The following is a 20,224-nucleotide window of genomic DNA, read 5'->3' on the forward strand; positions in this document are numbered from 1 at the left end:
TAAAAAATTAAATTACTAAATTTCAATACATGTGTTTTTATTTTATATGTTTGTACTCCTCACGAATGAGGGATTTTTATCCCCCCCAAAAAGATATTTAGACCTTTATAATGAGATTCGGAGCGAACCTACAAAATGAATTTGAACGACTTATCACTTGCATGGGATTTTAGTAGTTATTCAGCTTGTAGCGGAACAGGCTTTAGAACTTAAGAATTAGTGGAAGGGGGTGTCATTAAATAGCAATTGATTTAAGGCAAATAATGGTATTTTCAATCTGTGTGAGTTTTAACTAGCTAGCTCTTCTCGTATGGTTCAGAGCATGGAACCATTTTACGGTTTTTTCGTAGAAAAGTTCACAGCATCCTTTTTGTAGAAATAAGCACAAAATTTTAGAACCCAGACTGTCGTGTTATCTTCGTAACATAGATTAGTCAGGGGCGGATCCAGGAATTTGGAAAGGGGGGGCGAAGTATGTAAAAAAATTTTTGGACCTTTTTTTGGCTAAAAAACATAAAATAAGTGTAAAATGCACTTTTTTAACGGTTCCTGACGTAAGGCATGTATATTTAATAGTTAAGTGTAAGGGTTGGACATTTTTTATGCCGTATTCTCCCCATTAATTGTCTATTATAAAATGATTGGATGGATCCAAAGCTATGTACTAATATATTTGATGTGGGACTTGTCAGTAAAAAATTGACATGGAAAATTCTCGTTTGTTGTATCTTTAGTTAGCATAGCGTCACGAATTTCTTGTTGTAAACAAGATATACGCCGGGCTATTCAATGAAATTTGCAATACGACCGACACGAGTTAAGAAAGACAAACAAGCAATTTTTATCCAAATGTTTGGTTGAAATTTTTCACCCAACAAGGGAAGTGAGGGGTTTCAAATCAACCAAAGGCTACGAATGAGTCTGAAATGACAACGAATATATGAATGACGGTCGACGAATGGAGACATAAAGGCCATACCCAGCAGGCAGGTTGCAGTCGGGCCTTGAAAAAGTTTCGACGAAACAGACATTCCGGTCAGATATGGGATTTACATGCAAACCCCTGGCCCCAAAAAAATTACGCCCGTTTTTTTATTCATCATGTTCATTTAATGCTAAATAATTCTGTTGGAAATTTTTGTTTCTAATAGCAAAAAAGGGGACAAGATTATTGTTTACAATCCAGATACGGCCAGAATATTTGATTAAGGCAAAAATGAGGGTCAGAATTTTTCTCTCAAACATCTCAGACTGCCCCCTCAAATCAAATGGTCCGTACCTTAGATTTTAAATCTATCTAGAGCTTATTGACTGGGGGTCATTGTTCAGCTATGTTATTAATAGGCTGGGGCGTGTTGGGTTAAACATGTTTTCGTAGGTAAATAATATTGCTGTGGAACTTTTTTTCATGAAAGTGTAATAGAGTATTACTTTCTGTTCGGTGGAATTGTGAAATAGAAGTCAATAAATACGTTCTTGCTCAATCCTTTGTCGCTTTGAAGGTGTCATAGATATAGGAAGATGTGGTATGAGTGCCAATGAGACAACTCTCCATCCAAGTAACAATTCATAAAGGTAAACCATTATATGTCAAAGTACGACCTTCAACACTTCAGCATTCTTGTCATCCTCAGCCTAAGCAATGTGTTACTTAATTTGAATTTCAAAATGACTGAGTGACGTTTTTTCGACGCACTGGTCAACTCCACCGTAGCGAATCACATGATTTTGACATAGTCAATAATATATTACAGTAAATACGAGCGAAACATATCTGTATAGGTAAAGAATTGCCGCATAAAAATTAAATACGCGGACAATGGCAAAGTTCACGAAGTCTAGTCTGATTAATCATTTTACCAAAAAACAAAAAAAAAAATTGCAAGCAAAGGGGGGGCGTACGCCCTCTACGCCCCCCTCTGGATCCGCCACTGTTAGTATGGCGAATATGCATTGGATAAATGAACATGTTCACATATTTCCGGCTACTATCGATTGTGAACAATATGTAGAGATATATCAGTATTTAATATTTTTGAACACACGATGTCAACTTCCGTCTTATCTTGTAATTTTCATTTGAAGTAAAAGTAGTTCAAACAGGTCAATCAAAATACTGCATGTGATGTCCTTTGTTAGAAAGATGCTGAAAGTGGAACTTATAATGTACGTATTGATAGAAGAAAAATTCCGCAAAGGTAAAATTTATATCAAAAGAAAATCTTTTAATTTCTTTTAATTAATTTTCTAATTTTCTAAATGTATAGGAATGTTATAAACAGATAAATATTTTTTTTTAAATATAACATCATACTGACTACAACCAATATTTTGTTTCAATGAATAAATCAAGGACTGAATCAAAATCATCCAGAGGTTAGAGTTGATGTATGCTTGAAAAGATATTGGGGTATATACGTCAATGAAAAAAAGACAAAATAATCGGAGAAATCTAGAGGGCAGCATGCAATCAACAGTAGATAATCAGTCCGAGTCTACAAAAGTGGTAAAAAAAATTAACAGAAGCAATTAAAGATCTGCTACCAACACCTAATTCTCCAAATAGCAAAAAAGATTCATATATGACACACGGCAACTACTGACGAAGTCCTTGGATTCGGAACGGAAAATAAATACGGCACAGTTTTGATTTTTCATACTCAATACTATTGAGTGTTTCTTGTGAAAGATATGTAATTAAGAAACGGTATTTTTTTTTTATTGGCAACTATGGCTAAACGATAAAAAAAATATGAAATTACAAATGAGTATAAATTTTGCTCTGATTTAAGTTTTTTTTGTTTGTTTGTTTGTTTTGTTTGTTGATGTAGTAAATCGGATGGTTTCTGCAGTGCTATTTGCAAAACCATATACATATTAACGATATGTCATGCATACTCTGATTTATAAATGTTGGAGTTTTGTTTTTTCCGAGTACGCAGAAAGCTGCGTGTTTTACGTTAGTCGCCGTTGTATCGTCACCAAAATCACCTTCGGATGTGGTAGAGTCCTCAGAGTCTTTTTCCCTACACATGTTTAAATCCCGCTGCTCTCATTATATAATTTTTATCACTCGGTATCAAAATTTAAATTTATACTTTTAATTATATTTCAGATTTGAAATGTTCATATATATAATAATTAATGAACGCAATAACGTTTAAAATTATGTTTGAAATCATATATCCTTTATATTCAAAGCAAATGTATTTTAAAACATGATTTCATTTAGGTAAGTTGAAGTTTTTCAATATTGCAAAAGAAAAGAGTATATTTAATTATTTATTATGGGTACATTAAGGACTAAATGCATTCGAATAGAATATAATACAAGAATCTCTCTTGATATACACTTTTATGAAATATTTCACTCATTCCCTTCAAAATATCATACTGACATTGATGTATGAAATACAAAACAAATATACTTCGTGTTAAGCAGACAAAGATATAAAATATTTAAATGGTTTGATACAATCATTCACCTCGTTTAGCCTCGTAAGGAACCCAATACACTAAGTAATTATACCGTTAATCTGATAGGAATTATTTAAAATTTAAATAAGACAGATTTTTATACACTTGTTATATTAAAAGATATATCGCATTGGAAGGTAATACCTAATGTTACAATGGAAAATTTATTAAGATTGGATACATTTCCGTATGTTATGTCAAAGTAAATTGGAAATTGCACATTAGTTTAAAAATATAAGGTATGTTTATTTGTATTTAAAAGGTATTTGTTTACAATAAGATTTCATGTTGAATTGTTTAGTCTGAAAGTTCGTATTGAACTCGTGTAATCTTGACAACAAAAAGATGTTGTTTCCGCATATGACCTTTAGTAATTTAAATAAACTAATAATATGATGTAGGATTGCATATAGACAAAATCTGTACATTATTCTATTTATAAAAATTCAATGTGCTCTGATTGTTAATGAGACAACTATCCATCAGAGACCAAATGATACAGATTTTTAGGGGCCAGCTGAAGCCCGTCTCCGGGTGCGGGATTTTCTCGCTGTGTTGAAGACCCATTGTGGGCCTTCGGCTGTTTTTTGTTCTTTGGTCGGGTTGTTGTCTCTTTGACACATTCCCCATTTCCATTCTCAATTTTAGATGTAAGCATATAGTTCTTTTTAATATATTAACGTAAATTAAGTTTAAATGACAAAGAAGCGTGTATTTTACTGTTATTTTTAATTATTTAGTCTTCAGTCTCAGTCTCACCTACAACCCCAACCACAAGGGTTGACTGGGGTATAGAAATACGGTCATGATGACATTTACGAACTTTTATTACTCGGCCGAGACTAAACCCCATGTTAAAGAGGGGGCAAACATATGGCTATTCGGGATGTATAAATACGCAGCCACGTCCTGTCAGAACAATTTGGGACGTTAAATGCATACCTCGTGGAACGCGCTTTATTATGTGCTTTAAAGAACCCATGCACAAACTATTTGAGGATTCTATAGGTATTTTGTTGCCAGGCTAAATTGCTGTCCCTACCCATGATATCCTCATTTCCACTGGTACTAACTACACTTCTCGCCCTTATCTCAGTTGTCCCAACCGTAAGAACTTACTTATGTGATTTTAACTTTAATTTATAATCGTCCTGCATATGCATGAAATATTTGCCACTGGACGTTAAGCAATCAACAAATAATACCTCAGTCGCCTTGTTAATACATATGACCACTTGAATTTTTTTTAATTTGATAACGTAAGTCCTTTAAAAAAATTCCGACAGACAGGTATTTTGAACAGAATTAAGTAGAACAATGCCTATGAGCTGATGATATGTTAAAAAGGGGGATAATCTAAGAAACGCTCACATTCCCAATGACAAAAAACCAAGAAGATAAACGGAATCCCACAAGGCACTTCGCATACATGTTAGAATTGAACACACGAACCGCACAATTTAACTATTGACCGAAAAACTGCCATAAACCTTTGGTTAACCTTAGTAAATTTTATATACAAAAGTAAACAACAAAAAATCGTAAAACTGCCATACAACAATTTAATCCAGTAATAATGTCAACATTAGTGTCATTTACAGATCAATAAAAAGTTTATTCGGATGCGTTTTTCATTTTTTTATGTTTTTTAAAATGATATTTTTATAGCGAATTATTTTTCATCTAAGGGGCAAATATTTTGCAGAAGGAAAGTATATAAGCGGCGTAAATATTACCCATTGGAAGCTATCATCGCTTTTGAAAGTGAACGTTAAATAGAAAATGCTGCTGAGTTTATTTTGATTGGTATATTTAAGAAAGCAATTATTTTTCAGCTAAAATGTGTTATTTAAAACGAAAGGTACAAAGAGGAAATCAAGCATAGTTTTAAATTAAAGAAGTATGACCAGTTAGGTTTTATAATGAGTATAAAAATTAGGAGATGTGGTATGATTGCCAATGAGACAGCTATCCACAAAAGTTCAAATGAAGTGGATGTAAGCATTATAGGCAACCGTACGGCCTCCAACAATGAGAAAAACCCAAACCGTTTAATCGGCTATAATGAGGTTTGTTTAAAGAAATGATTCTTCTACTTCGAAACTTTTTAGATTTAAAATAAGCATACTATTTTTAAACCACTGCATCAGTAGTATCATCAGCTATACTTATCTATTACAAATAGTTTTGAAAACTTGTTTGACCAATTCTAAACAACAGTACTAAATTTTGCAAATTAAAAGACAGTGAAATTTTGAAAAAGAACCAACATTGTATTCCCATGATACCGCATAAGCTTTCATTTGCATTGACAAAATATCAAAGAACCTGCTGTAATCGTAAAAGAAATTTAAATTATTCCAAGAAGACCTTAGTTCACACTGATTTTAGCACTAAATGCCTGACACTTTGCAAAAAGATAAATTGAACCTTATGAAAAGGCATGGAATTAAAAACGGTTCCACAAAGATTATTCTTTACAACTTGGTCTCTTTAATATAATATTAGAGATTCTTGCTTTTAATACTGTAGACTTTTCTTCCTTAAATATCAGAAGTTAGGAATAAAATAACTTACAGGATCAAACAGCTGAAATAGGCGGTTAACTTTTAAGTTGCATTATCAAATTACTAAAAATCAACTAATTAATTGTCTATATTGTCTTTACAAACTTGCAGTTCACGATGAAAACATGAATTAACACACGTATTAAAATTTTACTTTTACAAATCATTATTAATATCTGATATGATTAAAAGTACACATTTTTAAGAAGGCAAATTTAGACTTCTTAATTCCAATTAACGAATCCCAAAATGGTGACTGGATCTGAATATTTTGTAAGGAATATTGCTATTTTGTGTAATTTTCGTTTATGAAATTCATTGATTGTTGATTGCTTAACGTCCAACGACAATTATGTCATGCATATTCAGGACGATCGTTTATCAAAAGATTTTTCAAATGTCTCAAATCCAAGGCGCATTCGTCAGTTGTTTTTAACCTAAAAAAGAGTAATAGAAATGCATAAAATTTCAAACCTACGGATGGCAAAAAATAACTATATTGTACCCAAGACAACGATAGATGTAAAAAGACGACAAAACTATATCTACTGCATTTCCAACTTTATCTGTTTTCATTGCATTAAGTTCTATAATGCGAGCTTTTCTGTTTAAACTTTGGTACCTTGTCATGGAAAAAAAGATACGTGAATTTGTAGTAAAAGGTTTTTCTTGATTGTCGAAATGTTTTTAAAACAATGCAAATAGAATTTAAAGAACATAATGTGGATGTTAGTTCCCGAAAGGAGAAGGTCCGATAAGGGCTTATTTTGGCCTAAAATTTGAAGTACATCTGATGAAAGATTTTTACATTTTTTTAAAACTTAAGTGTCTTCTGCAGTCTATTCAATTAGTTTATGTAAAAGACTGATTTGGTCATTAAGGACGCCTAAATTCAAGCTTAAGTATAAAAAAATCTATCAAATATGCCACAAAACGTCACTTTTCATATTGTTTTTGTCTAAAATGGAAGTGGCCGCATTCGTGTTCAGTCTCAACCTTTATATATGTTATGTATCAAATACAACATATTTAAATACTAAGACTGAAATCAAGTGCGGCCACTTCCATTTTAGACAAAAACCGTCTAAAAATTAGCACAAAGGCTGAAATTGTGAAGATTTGAGTAATTTTGCATGAACTTATGATGCTACTACCTGATGAATGTGCAGTGTAATGTCAAAAACAGTCCATATTTATGTAATAAAAGTATTCTACTTTCCTATAAATAGATAAAGTTTACATTTTTAATAAATTTTTTATATGCTATATTTTGGGGCCAAAGAGGGGGTCTTACCGGGCCTACTCCTTTCCATCTTGAGGCAAAAGCATTTTCGGACCAATTTGTTTAAAAGTTTATGTGATTGCAATCCTTTTCGGACAAATCGTGGAAGATTGCTCCATACTTTACACCTCTACTTGATCCAGAAATCAAATTGTGTCTGGATCGATTTCACACGTGAAACTCTTCGTCCGTATTTGCATTCTTCTATGAATGAAACACGTGCTGACGATTGTTCCTATTATTATATGGAACAATAATGCATAAAGGTGAAAATTAAAATGGAGTATCAATCATATGGCCCGAGAACACAGTTATTTCGTAGCCGTGCATTTCTTTTAGACAAAAACGCAAATTAACAAAATCGCACCTGCTCTATCCAAAAAAGATTTTTGCAGTGTAGTGTACTAATTTTGGGACAAGTTATATCAAAATTATAGAAAAGTCTATCGGCTCTAACTCAAAATATGGATAATTTTATGTTACGGCGATCTGTAATTCAGTTTGACAGCTTCAGACATACTAATTTTTGGCCTTTTCAAACTGGGCCAAATCACTACCTTACCTAAATTTCATGCCCCAATTTTTTTTTACATGTAATTTAACCCCCTTCTTACTATTTTTACATGAAATATAAAGAAATACATTTGGAAGGTATATGAAAAAAAGTTATACACTGTCCACACTAGGGACTCTATAGACAACGAAAATCAAAGGACAATAACTGTGTCCCCGGACCAAATATGTAAATCTTTGAAAGTAATAAACACACTTTTCTCCCTTGTTTACTATAATTAATCTAATGATGTGTGTGGTGCTTTTAGATGTATGTAAGCAATCTATATTTTTGAAAATAATTCAGAATGTTTCTGACATATCAATCTGTCTTAAGATGTAAAGAAAAGAAGAAAATTGTGAAATTTATAATCCCACTTCTGTAATTTTTTTATCACACCCAAACGAAGAAAATCAAAGTTGATTTAGACGTTGAACAGACGATAACAGAGGAAGAATGCAGAAAGATTACAATGTATGATTCCCGCCAAATGCTGAACATATTAAATTACCCCCTTCCTCTTGGATTGTACATGCAAATACTCGGTATATCGTTCAATTTTGCTGAATATGAACTTATTTGCTAACAGATCATTATGTTCTAAAATTACCACTTTGAGCTAAAACACATTAACATGCATTTCCTTGATAATCTTTATATTGTTCATGTATAATCATTTCCTATCGATAATTCACCAGAGTTCGTTTTCTCCAATATACACCCTTCTAACTTTATAATTACATCAAACAATTGTAGGACATGCTCAAAATTAATTCTGATAATTATAAACATATTGCATGTTTTAAGTAGCTGTAACGTTAAATTTCGGTTCAATCGAATCTTTAGAATCAGCTAATTGAAATTTAATCTCAAATGTTCAAACGAATCAGGATTTGAGCTCAATTAAGAACATTTTAAATTAATATGACATTATTATATGGGATATAATATCCTAATAACTCCTTTCCTGAGTTAATTATACTCTTTGAACGAAGATTCTATTCAATTTGAATTTCATGCGAATAAATATATGAAGAAAATTTAGTGACGTGGAATTCCTCTTTAATTTTGTTTAGCAATGTTGTAAAGCTAGGAAATTGCAGGGTTTGGTTTTCCAATAAAACATTATAGAATAGGAATGCGAAAAACTTAGGTCTGGTTAATAGACCAAATTACGCGAATCAAATATTAAGAATTCATAAATATTAGTGTGGATCATTTCTTGAACAAATTGGTTTGACGGACAGAGTTTCGTCATTGCTACCTTTTCTTGATATCTTTTATTGTATTCACAATTCGGTCTTAAGCTTTCAAAATTTCAGTAACTAGTCGAATCTTCTGACATATTTATTATACTTGTACTGTTGAGAGGTGTTAAGCAAATGCATGAATGCATAAATATGTCAATGCACGGGACACTTCTTTAAGTAATGGATGTTTAACATCCATGACAAATGGTACATGCATATAAAGGATGGATGATAACATGTTAATCGCATTTGGGTATTTTTTTCTATGTACTTGACTAACATGATGAGCCGAAGTCATATTTGCTATCTCTCAAAATTTGCACGAACATTTGTCATCCTACCCGGACGCAACAGTTTTACTCAATGCCGACGATTCTTTGCAGGCTAAATTGAGAGCCATGCCACTCCATTGAACTGCTTGACACGTGTTACCCCATAGACACATGACTTCGTAGGAAGCTGTGTGACCTTTTTAAACAGTGTATGTTAGAAGTTGTGGTACATCAAAACGCAATCTATCATATTTTTGTTTTTGTTTTGCTTGTTTGTTTTTTTGCTTTTTCCTCATTTTATTTCAAATTATTCTTGTGCTTTTGGTGCTGAACTTTAGCTGCAAATGTTTTTCGCTTAAACGTTTTGACAAGACCGATGCTGGTTAAACGTATTGACAAGACTTGTACTTATTAAACACAGTGACAAGGCTGATACCGTTTAAACGTATATCTGTCCTCTTTCTCTAATGGATCCTAAATATAGTCGTAGATCTAGTCGTTCGAAAGGATGGTAATTGTGTTGAACTGCCATACACTTTCTGTTCATTTTTTATATAAATATATAATATTTTTGTCTTTAAAATATATAACTATTTACGAAAATTGTCACTTGCACGTCGGCCTGCTTTTAGATATAAGGATTGTGGGGGGGGGGGGGGGGAGAAGGGAAAAAAATATCACTTTGATTCTAGATCTCTTGATACTTTGCAGTAAACTTTGTCTCTGATGTTTCATTTGATAAACCATTAAACGAATGTTATACAACGAGGATGTTTAGTGTACTAAAATATGTTTAACCAAACACTTTCCAGTCGATAGCCAGGTATATGGCAATAGTTTATCATTTGTTGCCGTGTTTTAGATATTCTTTCCCTTCTTTTGACACTGGGTTTTGAGTTTCGGTGCTGCCTTGGAGTATATAACATTTGTCATTTCCTATTCTGACAGAGCTTACAAAATATCTAGGAAACATCATTCCGTTGATTCTGGAACACGACTTGTAAACATACTCTGTGTGTGGCATGTATTGACGTTGAAATAAGAAGTGCATTTATTTAAACTGTTGCAAGATTAATTGTAAAATCGACTACCACGTTCACTTCGAAAAGTAATAAATCTTTGATTTGCAAATGTTCAATATTTACGTATGATCTCAAGTTACCAAACTTCATTCAATATCACAATTCCTTCGCGATAAATATCTGTCAACTTTACGCCCATATCGTTAGATATCTATATTCAATTCGTACTATAAAAAATTCCCATATAAGTTATTTAATCCGGGTCGTTAGTCCAGAATTAAATAAATACACTGTTGATTAATAGCCAAGTTATATATCGAACTAAATCTTTAATGCAACACAGGATCTATTTCAAACCTTTTAATAGATAGATGTAGCTTTCAAGAACATGACTTGTGTCAAGCGTACGTTGACGTAAATATCTTTGATGAAAATTCTATTAATTGTTCTAATTTCGATCTTATAATATGATAACAAGTAATTAATGAAATAAGTGTTTGTACGTAGACATAATGGTATTATCCCAATATGTCCTTCCAAATTGTTTTTAATTGACGTCAGTAAGGTTACTTTTTAGAAGATAGAGATTTCATTTGTCAATGTGCCTAATTTTTTTTTGTTTTTTTATAACATATATGCATTTTTGAGGTCTTTTATCGATAATCTATTAAGCTGCAGATTTTAATTGGCTTTATGCATGCTCTAACTTCAAAACAAATTTATGTTGCAGGTTATCACCGTCATGATACAATTTTCTTGATTTCGTCTTGATTTCTAAGTATTCATCTGAATGAATAACACTGAAGCAAAATATTTTCTCTAAAAAAATTTTTTTAACAATTCTATATCCATATAATAATTTTCATAATGTTATTGAATGAATAACACTGAAGCAAAATATTTTCTGTAAAATATTTTTTTTTTAACAATTCTATATCCATATAATAATTTTCATAATGTTATTGAATGAAATGATTTATAATTTGTGCATGAAAATATCTCGACATTTAAAAAATGAGCAGCAAGTATATAAAATTCGAAGGTGAAGGTCTCCCTTTCGTAATTGACAGACGAGTCGTAGCACTAACATAAATAAATATTAACTGATAAATTTTGTTTTAAAGTTAATTGCCTCATTTTAATAATTATCTAGCTTCTTTTAAATTACATAAAATTCAATTACGGTTTTCTCTCATTGTCATCTACAAATTTCAACAGGGATTCAAGTTCTTAATGTACAAACGGTAGCAATATTTGTGACATCTAAAATATCAAATATAAATCTAAAACAATAGTTAGACTGTATTTGAATAAACTATAACATTAAGAGCTTATGGAGAGTTCTGGGGCCTGTTTATCGAAGTGCTTTTTGGACTAGGATATATCCTAAGATCATCTTAGGACGTATCTTTGTCCTATGTGGGTTTATGAAACATGTCGTAACTTAGGAAAAGTCATAGGAATCCTTACTTTAGGACACCTATTTAGATGTCGTCTTAAGATGGACCATCTTTAGGATATATTTTATGGTGGTTAATACGTCTGTCACCTATATATATATATATTTATTTAGGAAGATTATTAATAATTTGTGTATCAACTGACTGCTTAGGGAACTATAATGATCCACTGAACTATTTGGGTGACATTGATTTTATATGCAAGTATAGATTATCATGTCCGTAACACAGGCGCTTAGAGAATGGATTCCCCTTTTTCTAAATATCTTTTTTTTTGTATTTTAATTTTTACTAAGTAAATATTCTTAAATATCTTAATTTATTTTCACTTATGTAATGTGGTCATGCTCTTATCCAACAGATATTACAAAAACAGAAGTATACATTTGATGCCCCTTTAGTCATATTTTCCACGTGGAAAATAAGAAAAGAGGGACATCATATACAAATAAAATACATTAAATAAATGAAGGTTAAAATATTAAAGAATATTTACTTTGAAAAAAGTTAAAAAACAAAAACAAAAAAGATTTAGAAAAAAGAGGGTCCATTCCCCGAGTGCCTGTCAACATTTATATGCTTCGAACTTTTAAGAGTTTAAACTTATACTAAAATTCTGTACTACCCCTCCCTTCACTTTTGGTCTTCCTCAGATTAAATTTCACCGCTATCCATGTGTATTTATACTGGTAACATTCCCAAGTTATGTCTCTATGAGATGAAACATAGAGAGCATATCTGGGAACCAGTACGTAAACAAAACAAAATATCTATGAATATTATATATCTCCCCAAAAGAGGCGTGGTTTGTGAAACAGCTGTATTTACAAAGTGCAACCTAAAAATATATAATGATTGTTACCAATTTTCTTTAATTAGTTTTCACTATTTACAACTAATTTGTTCAATCATTATATAAAACGTTTTTACATTTATTTTTTTTTAAATTTTTTTTTTGTTTCATAAAGTTTGAATGTATAATTATTAGATACATATTATGCATCATCTTTATAAATATACTGCTAATATTTCTATTTTTCAATCTTACAATTGTTCACTGCTGGTGAAATTCAATGCATTCTTAAAATTTGTAAATCATTTTTTTCTTTCCCTTACCGAAAAATAAGCCTTGTGTCAAACATTTGCAGCAAACTAGCAGTAAACATTGCCGCAAGTTTGCCGTAACCGTTTTACCATGCAAATAAAGCTTAATAACATAATTATGCAAATTAGAATTACAATTAGGACAGCGGTTATGACATACTAGCTAAGATAGTCCTAAGATAGCTTCGATGTGCATGCTGATATATGTCGTAAGTCGGTCCTAACATTATCCTAATTTATTCCCAAGATAGGTCTAACGACATATCCTAGGACAGCTTCGATAAACAGGCGCCTGTAGTGTAGCATACTATGTCTGTGAACATCGGTAAATTACTACGGTTTCTTATTCTAGAATTGGATAATTTTAAATGGATTTTTATTTGATTATTTGTAAAACGTTGAAATTGCTTATTACTTTAAAGTGCAATTATTATCGTATGCACCATTGCATGATAAAGTTGTTGTCGAATAAATCCACCTAAGATAATTCAAACTATTTGTCAATTTATAATAAACACTCGATTTAGTCAGATTTTTTTTTTACTTTACCTTGCACTGTTATTACAAGGAGTAATTATGATTAATTTTTTTCCTTTTACAAAGGTAAAAATGTAAATATTACGAATACAAAAGAAATATCACAAGTTCCAATTGAGGTTTGTAAATTGATAGTGCTGTGAGTTTGTTTATGTTCAGGTTTATTACTTTGAATTTTATATTCATTTCAGTGAGGAATATGAAGTAGTCGTCAACCTTAGATCGGGACATTAGCAGGGAAGGGTAAGTTAGTATTGCAATACAGTGAATATTTAACGTAGACAATGTAGTCTTCCTGTTGAAGTTCATTTCTTAGTTAGGTTAAATAGCTGCAATATTATTGGGTTTTGTACATTGTGAAAAAGACACGCTGAAATTCGTTTTCCGTAAACATGTAGAAAAATTGCAATTTATGTTAATTGCGTTGGACAAAAGATATTGACAAAAATATCGAGCTCCAAGGAAAATTCAAAAAGGGCGAAGTCCATAAAAACTGACAAATTCAAACGTTAGACCCTCTCATTTAACGGAACGAATGTAAAACAACTGTCGCATTCATGATTTGGTACAGGCAAGAAAATGGTGGTTTGAACCTGGTGTTATAGCAAGTTAAACCTTTCAATTTTTATGACAGTTATATTGCAAACAGATATAATTGAGAAATATGACAATAATTGGGATCCAGCAGCCAAAATTGTGTAAACATACATCACAGACATACCCTACAACTGGCATTTTGATTGTGTCCTTTGGTAATACCCGTTGTCAAAAGTATACAAAGACGAAGAATTATAAAAACTTATCAAAGATACCAGACTTGTATCCATCAGTTTGTAACTGCGAGTACTTTTGTATCGATGCTGTGTGTCTATTTTTTGTCTATTATTCAAAAGTCGCAATAATTAATGCACGCTACAATATTGGGTTAAGTTATTGTGTTTGGTGAAAATACATTGATAATAATATTAAAGATAGAACTATTGAGACTTTACCATACTGAATAGACCTTTCCTTTTCAGAACAATATTTGAATAACCCGAAAATATTTGATAACATTTTGATAAATAAACAGCTAATTGTGTCTGATATTCAAATATGCATGATACAAATGGATTAGGAAATATGTGTTTGGCAAATAAGTACAAGTTTATTTAAAAATATAACAATCCAAATTGAAATCTTTTTTCTTGCAAATAAACATACCATTCCGTCATTTAAATTGATGAATATAACTGGAGAAACGTTTTATCATTTATATATTAGTAGTGAATAAACTCATCATAGATACCAGGATTGAAATTTTGACTGATAGGTTTTGGATGTTTATCTGTTACAATTTAGTTAATTAATAGAAATGTTTGGTTTCAGTTCATTATTTACAATTGAGGTTTTTTTTCAATGATTTACGTTATATTTATTTACTAAAGTATTCAGTTGTTTTTGGCAGTAAATGCAAGATAGATTTTATTATCCATACAAGAGTAAAGCAAAACGTGTCAGTATTTATGATGGTTTACCCTACAAAATGTGTAAGGTATGTTCAGATTAACTTGTCTCCTTTTGTTTATCCAGTTCGCCTCAAATTTTTACAGTGATTTAGCTATAGAATGTGGTATGCAAATATTACAACAGGCAGGATTTTTTTATTCCTTTGGTTTATTTATAATTAGAATACTTTTTTCAAAATTAGAACAAGGCCTTCTACGTGAGATATTCCATAAACATTGAATATTTTTAGATTCTAATATATAGACGAGTTGGTCTGCTACCATTTGGAAGTACCGAATCATTGCTTTATTTCTCAATAGTGTCCTTTGAATGCCTTCTCCGTGGATAAATTTGTTTAAACGAAACTTATATTTGTCAGTTTTTATTGACTTCCCCCTTTTTAAATATACGTAGGAGTTTTTTGTTTATTTTTGTTATAATTTTTTTACACAAGTTTAACATTTCCAAAAAGGTGTGGAGTGCTTTGCAATATCATAAATTAACGTCACCTTTTGATGTTTTTTTTGTGATTTTTAGAGAAAACGGCAGTCTCATTTTTTCAGAAATATTCATTGTTTTTATAAATTTTCGGATACTTTTGGGTTTAAGTGTCATTATTAATCGTACATGTAAGGAATGTGCTCCGTTCTGGTGATTATGAATCGGGGATTATGAAATGACAACCGTGATGCAAGACAATGATTTGAACAATGTTCCGGTCTATCTCGAATCTCCGGAAGATCTTAGTTTCGTTTGGCAATAGTCATTTTGCTATTGTATTGGTGGGTTCCTAACACTTTTGGTAACTGTTTAACTGATTATAGTTCCTTCGTGGATGAGTAGACTTACATAAGATATTTTATTGGAATCTTTCGCCTCTCCTTTGCACAGATTTATTTTGAATGTCTTTAGAGCTACCCAAAAAGAAATGGTTACTTTACAGCCTGAATTATGCCAAATTAGAAAGTGTACAAAACAAACCTACATTGTAAACAAATTCACATTGTTAGTGTCTGGTGTATATACAATCCTAATATTTATATTACAATCGTGTGATACTTATTTCAGATAGTACGAAACATGAGGATCTAGGAAGGGGGTCTTCATTTTTTAATGTTTTTTAATTTTCGGACATTTTTCTGCATTCGTTCTTTATTTTGCCCATTATTCTCATTAAAATATGTTTTAAGATGGCAAATAGTTTTGAACATGCGCATCGTTTTGTTTTACATTTAATTATTTTACGTGTGCCAATAATTATTATCCAAAAATCTTTTTTGAAAAAAAACTTAGTAACCAAAACTAAGAGTTCTATTTTCACTCTGAAATAATGAAAAACAATATAAATGTCGTGCGTCCGAATAGTTTTTCTGGTTTAGCTTCATCAGGAACTCTCAAACCCAAACATTTGAAAGCGAAGGATGAATGTAGATAACTAATTAATCAATTGAAGATAACAACACCCATAAACCAATTTCTTATATGTTGAAATACAGTCGTCCCATACTTAGGTATCCACTGAAGGGTTACCCTGACACTTTTTAACGTAAGGTGTTGGGTCACTATACCCAAATAAAGAAAATTCAGTCTTATCCGAGACGTTTTACGAATTTTTGCTTTCTTTTCCGCATTGCAGAGACACGTTTTTACTCTGTACATAAAAGATATATTGAAAAAACCCTATGTATGTATAAAGGTATAAAAAGTACACACCCATTATTTACAGAATACCGCCAGTTAGGTTCTAATGATTGTTGTGATAGTACATGCTAGACATTCTTATCTAACATGCAATCAAATTATCAAGAGTTTTTGGTGGTCATGTTTAAAGAAATTCCCAGTAATGGTCATGCTTCTTAACTAAAAGCTACAATCTTTTATATCAGTTTATCAGCCATCTATTCACTTAAAAGCTTTTAAAATGTACTTTTGTCAGCCAATTTACATATATTGGCATCATAAAAAGATGCAGGTTTGCTTTACCTAAAAGCAAAACATATTTAATAAACAACTCAGCAGACGAAAACATTTCCTCTCTCCCACGATCTATCAACTACTATCTTAATGTACATCCGATGGACAATAAGAGCTCAATTCGTCTTACTAACATGTCGTATAGGGATAAAACATGTGGTAGAAAACACTTATTCTAAACATTGACAATACAGGAATATTTTCTAAGAAAATATGTTTTAAGATGGCAAATAGTTTTGAACATGCGCATCGTTTTGTTTTACATTTAATTATTTTACGTGTGCCAACAAATGTAATGTAAACGTTTGGTTCCGATGTTATTGGCATTTTGTGTATGTTTATTGCAAATACTGGTAATAATTTTGTAAACTTTGTATCTTATAGCGGGTTATTATTTTCGCAATTTGAATTCAAAAACTTTCTACATGGTCGCGAAACAATCAAAAATACCTCCACGTGCCATTTTCTACGTTTACAGTAGCTTATAATTTAGCGATTGCTTCTATTGCGTTTTTTTTTTATAGATGTTTCTATTTATTTAGGATTTTTGTTTACAGTTATGGTCTAATATTTATTGCAGCTGTACAGATGACACATTATGGGGACTAAGAATAGATCTGATGTGGCAACGAAAGGTCGTATTATGAAACATATAACGCCATCTGAAGATGAGGACAAGCTTCGACTGAACAATTATGACATGGTTCCAAAACTTCCATCTGTGAAAATAACACAAAAGCCTCAGCAAGGTCCCCATCTATCGGATTTCTTAGACAAGCAAACCAGTACTATTGAAAATAAAAATGGCGGCATAAAACTAAAACCTGTGGGAAAGGAAAAAGCATTTGCAATTCTTAAACAATATAATACTATAGTGTCTAATGAGGTAAACCTCACAGTGAAAAATTTACCATCGGTAAAATTGCCATTTAAGAAACAACCTCATCAGCCACCATTATTACCAAAGCCAGATGTGACGCCACGAAAAGTACCAATTTTTACAGAGGGAATTAGTTCATTGAGTAAGACTTCAAAACCCTCATTTCTTGTTCCAAAAGATAAAGTTCTACGAGCAAATTTACCAAATAATATAGTTGTCGCTCATAAGAAAGATAACTATTCCTTCGGAGTAAAGTTACCTAAAAGGAAATCTCCGATACATGTTGAAGAGAGTTCGAAGTTCAAACAAATGCATAATTTAGGATTAGATAGTCTTCCAATTGTAAATTTGGAAAAGTTTATGAAAACAAAAAAGGATGCTGTTGATGGTGCCAGGGGTTTAAAACCAATACCAAATGGTAATAAAAGGAATAAACCAAGAAGATTAGATCCAATTTCATCAGATGTAAATCTTAAACCATCTATAGAGTCGTCGCGATCCTATGATTGGACTTTAGATAGAAAGAAAGCGAATCGGTGGAAAGATCAAAATTCAGCAAAATCGGAAGGAAAAGCTAATGTTGTATGGATTGGGAAAAGTTTAAATTTCGGTTCCTCATCGAACAGAAATCGAATACTAAAACAAATGTATCCACAAGAAGACGGAAACTTCAAAACAAAGCAAGGGGACGAATTAAATCGCCTGAAATTTCAAAATCGTGATCCTTCAATGTATGGAGTGTGTTCATTAGCACCAATTGATGTCATCGGACAGTCTACAAGACTGTTCACAGATGTCCCTTTTAGGGAAAAGTATAAAAGTTTTCCAAAGCATCACACAAAAAGCAATGTACGTGAATATTACTTCGAAACAGATTCAGAAAGTTCGTTAAACGAGGATTGGAAAAATATGATCAACAATGCCATAACAAACAGAAGTTCGTCTGCCGAGAGTGGCACGGTCACTCCGCGTGCAGTTCCGAATCCTCCACCTTCATATGTATCAAGTACACACGATGAAGAAGAAGCATTGATACCGTTAGAAATTTCTAAAACAATGCATCGAATTCAAGAAGAAAGGTCAAGTTTAATGATGGATTCCGCATCGAATCGTGTTCAGCAAACATTTAGTGCAGGTTCACGTCAACTGCAAACCGGAATGTCACCGGCTCCAGTAATAACAATAAATAATGCATCGTTGGAGGAAGAAGAACCGCCAAAACAAATTGCATCTACTACACCAAGGAAAAGCAAGGAACCAATGATCAGTAGTGTAGTGGATCTTAAGTTTGACCACAAGCATTTAAATGTGCCAAAATTCATTGATTCTGAACGCAGACCACCTGTTAAATTAGACGTGGAATCAAATTCCCAATCGCAATCGCATAGTTCTTCGGATCCCGTAAAATCTAAAACGGTATCGACAGTTTCAGACAATCACAAATTGAACATAACTACATTGCAACTTATAACAACAAATGAGAGGAATTCGCCTGTACCACCATTTAATTCATTTCTGTCTGATGCAGAAACAGCAGGATTTACGCCACGAAACACATACACAAATGTCAAACTAGACAGTGGCAATGACGAAACATTCAAGCATTTAACGGTTAACAATAAAACGTTACAATTTATTTCACCATTGCAAGTTCAGTCAAATGCTAAGCGACAATAGTCATGTTAATTTTGTTATTGTTGATGTTTAATTTCTGTTGTAAAATTATCTGATGTAATTATACGAAAAGTATGTCCTACACAATGTGTGAATTAATTTGGGTATAGATGTAGAAGCTAGATAATATCAATTAATTGGGTGATTGATTGATTGGTGATTAACGACACTTTCAGCATTATGGTACCCTACTATTTCGTGAGGATCAATTTTTATTGGTGGAGGAAGCCGTAGTGCCCGAAGAGAACCACTGTCCTTCGGTAGGAAAACTGACAATCCTAGTCAATTACGATTGGAGTTGATTACACCTACCAAGTGTTGGATTCGAATTCCCAACTTCAGTGTTGACAGGCTAGTGATACAGTAGTTTGGCTACTTATACCACTCGGTCACCGAGACATCACATTTTGTTGTAAGAAAACTAAGTACAGAACATTATTAAAACAATGAGAATTAGCGTTATCAACCAACAAGATATTTTACTTTGAAATCATTGAAATTATCGACAGAACAAATTTTAAAAATTTTAATTTCCTAACGTACCTTACCCACCCCATAAAATTGTAAATTACAGCATCAAAAGAGAATGTGCAAACACTCTAACAGGAGTAAAATATGGATAAATGTTAAATTTTGGAAGAGTAAAAAGTGGCAAATTATTTTTAACGACCTTCACAAAAATGT

The 20,224-nt window shown here is 32.0% G+C and overlaps 1 protein-coding gene across 7 annotated transcripts in view; it reads left to right on the top strand.

The window, feature by feature from the left end:
- The window catches only part of LOC127724231 (uncharacterized), a 33,096-nt gene extending 13,469 nt beyond the window's left edge, over nt 1-19,627 (top strand). The window contains exons 1-3 of one of the 7 annotated variants that reach the window (XM_052231139.1): nt 3,500-3,519; nt 13,716-13,767; nt 17,567-19,627. In XM_052231139.1, coding sequence (XP_052087099.1) covers nt 17,585-19,543 — 1,959 coding nt within the window. In that variant the 5' untranslated portion in view covers nt 3,500-3,519; nt 13,716-13,767; nt 17,567-17,584 and the 3' untranslated portion in view covers nt 19,544-19,627. Of the gene's footprint in view, nt 1-3,499; nt 3,520-3,550; nt 3,717-13,257; nt 13,313-13,715; nt 13,772-17,566 lie in introns of those variants that run through there. The other 6 variants (XM_052231143.1, XM_052231140.1, XM_052231136.1 and 3 more) reach the window with 6 other exon arrangements.
- Nucleotides 19,628-20,224: the final 597 nt, after the last annotated feature.

Source organism: Mytilus californianus, unplaced genomic scaffold (assembly GCF_021869535.1).
Source record: "Mytilus californianus isolate M0D057914Y unplaced genomic scaffold, xbMytCali1.0.p SCAF_14, whole genome shotgun sequence".
In the NCBI taxonomy this organism is placed as follows: Eukaryota; Metazoa; Mollusca; class Bivalvia; order Mytilida; family Mytilidae; genus Mytilus; species Mytilus californianus.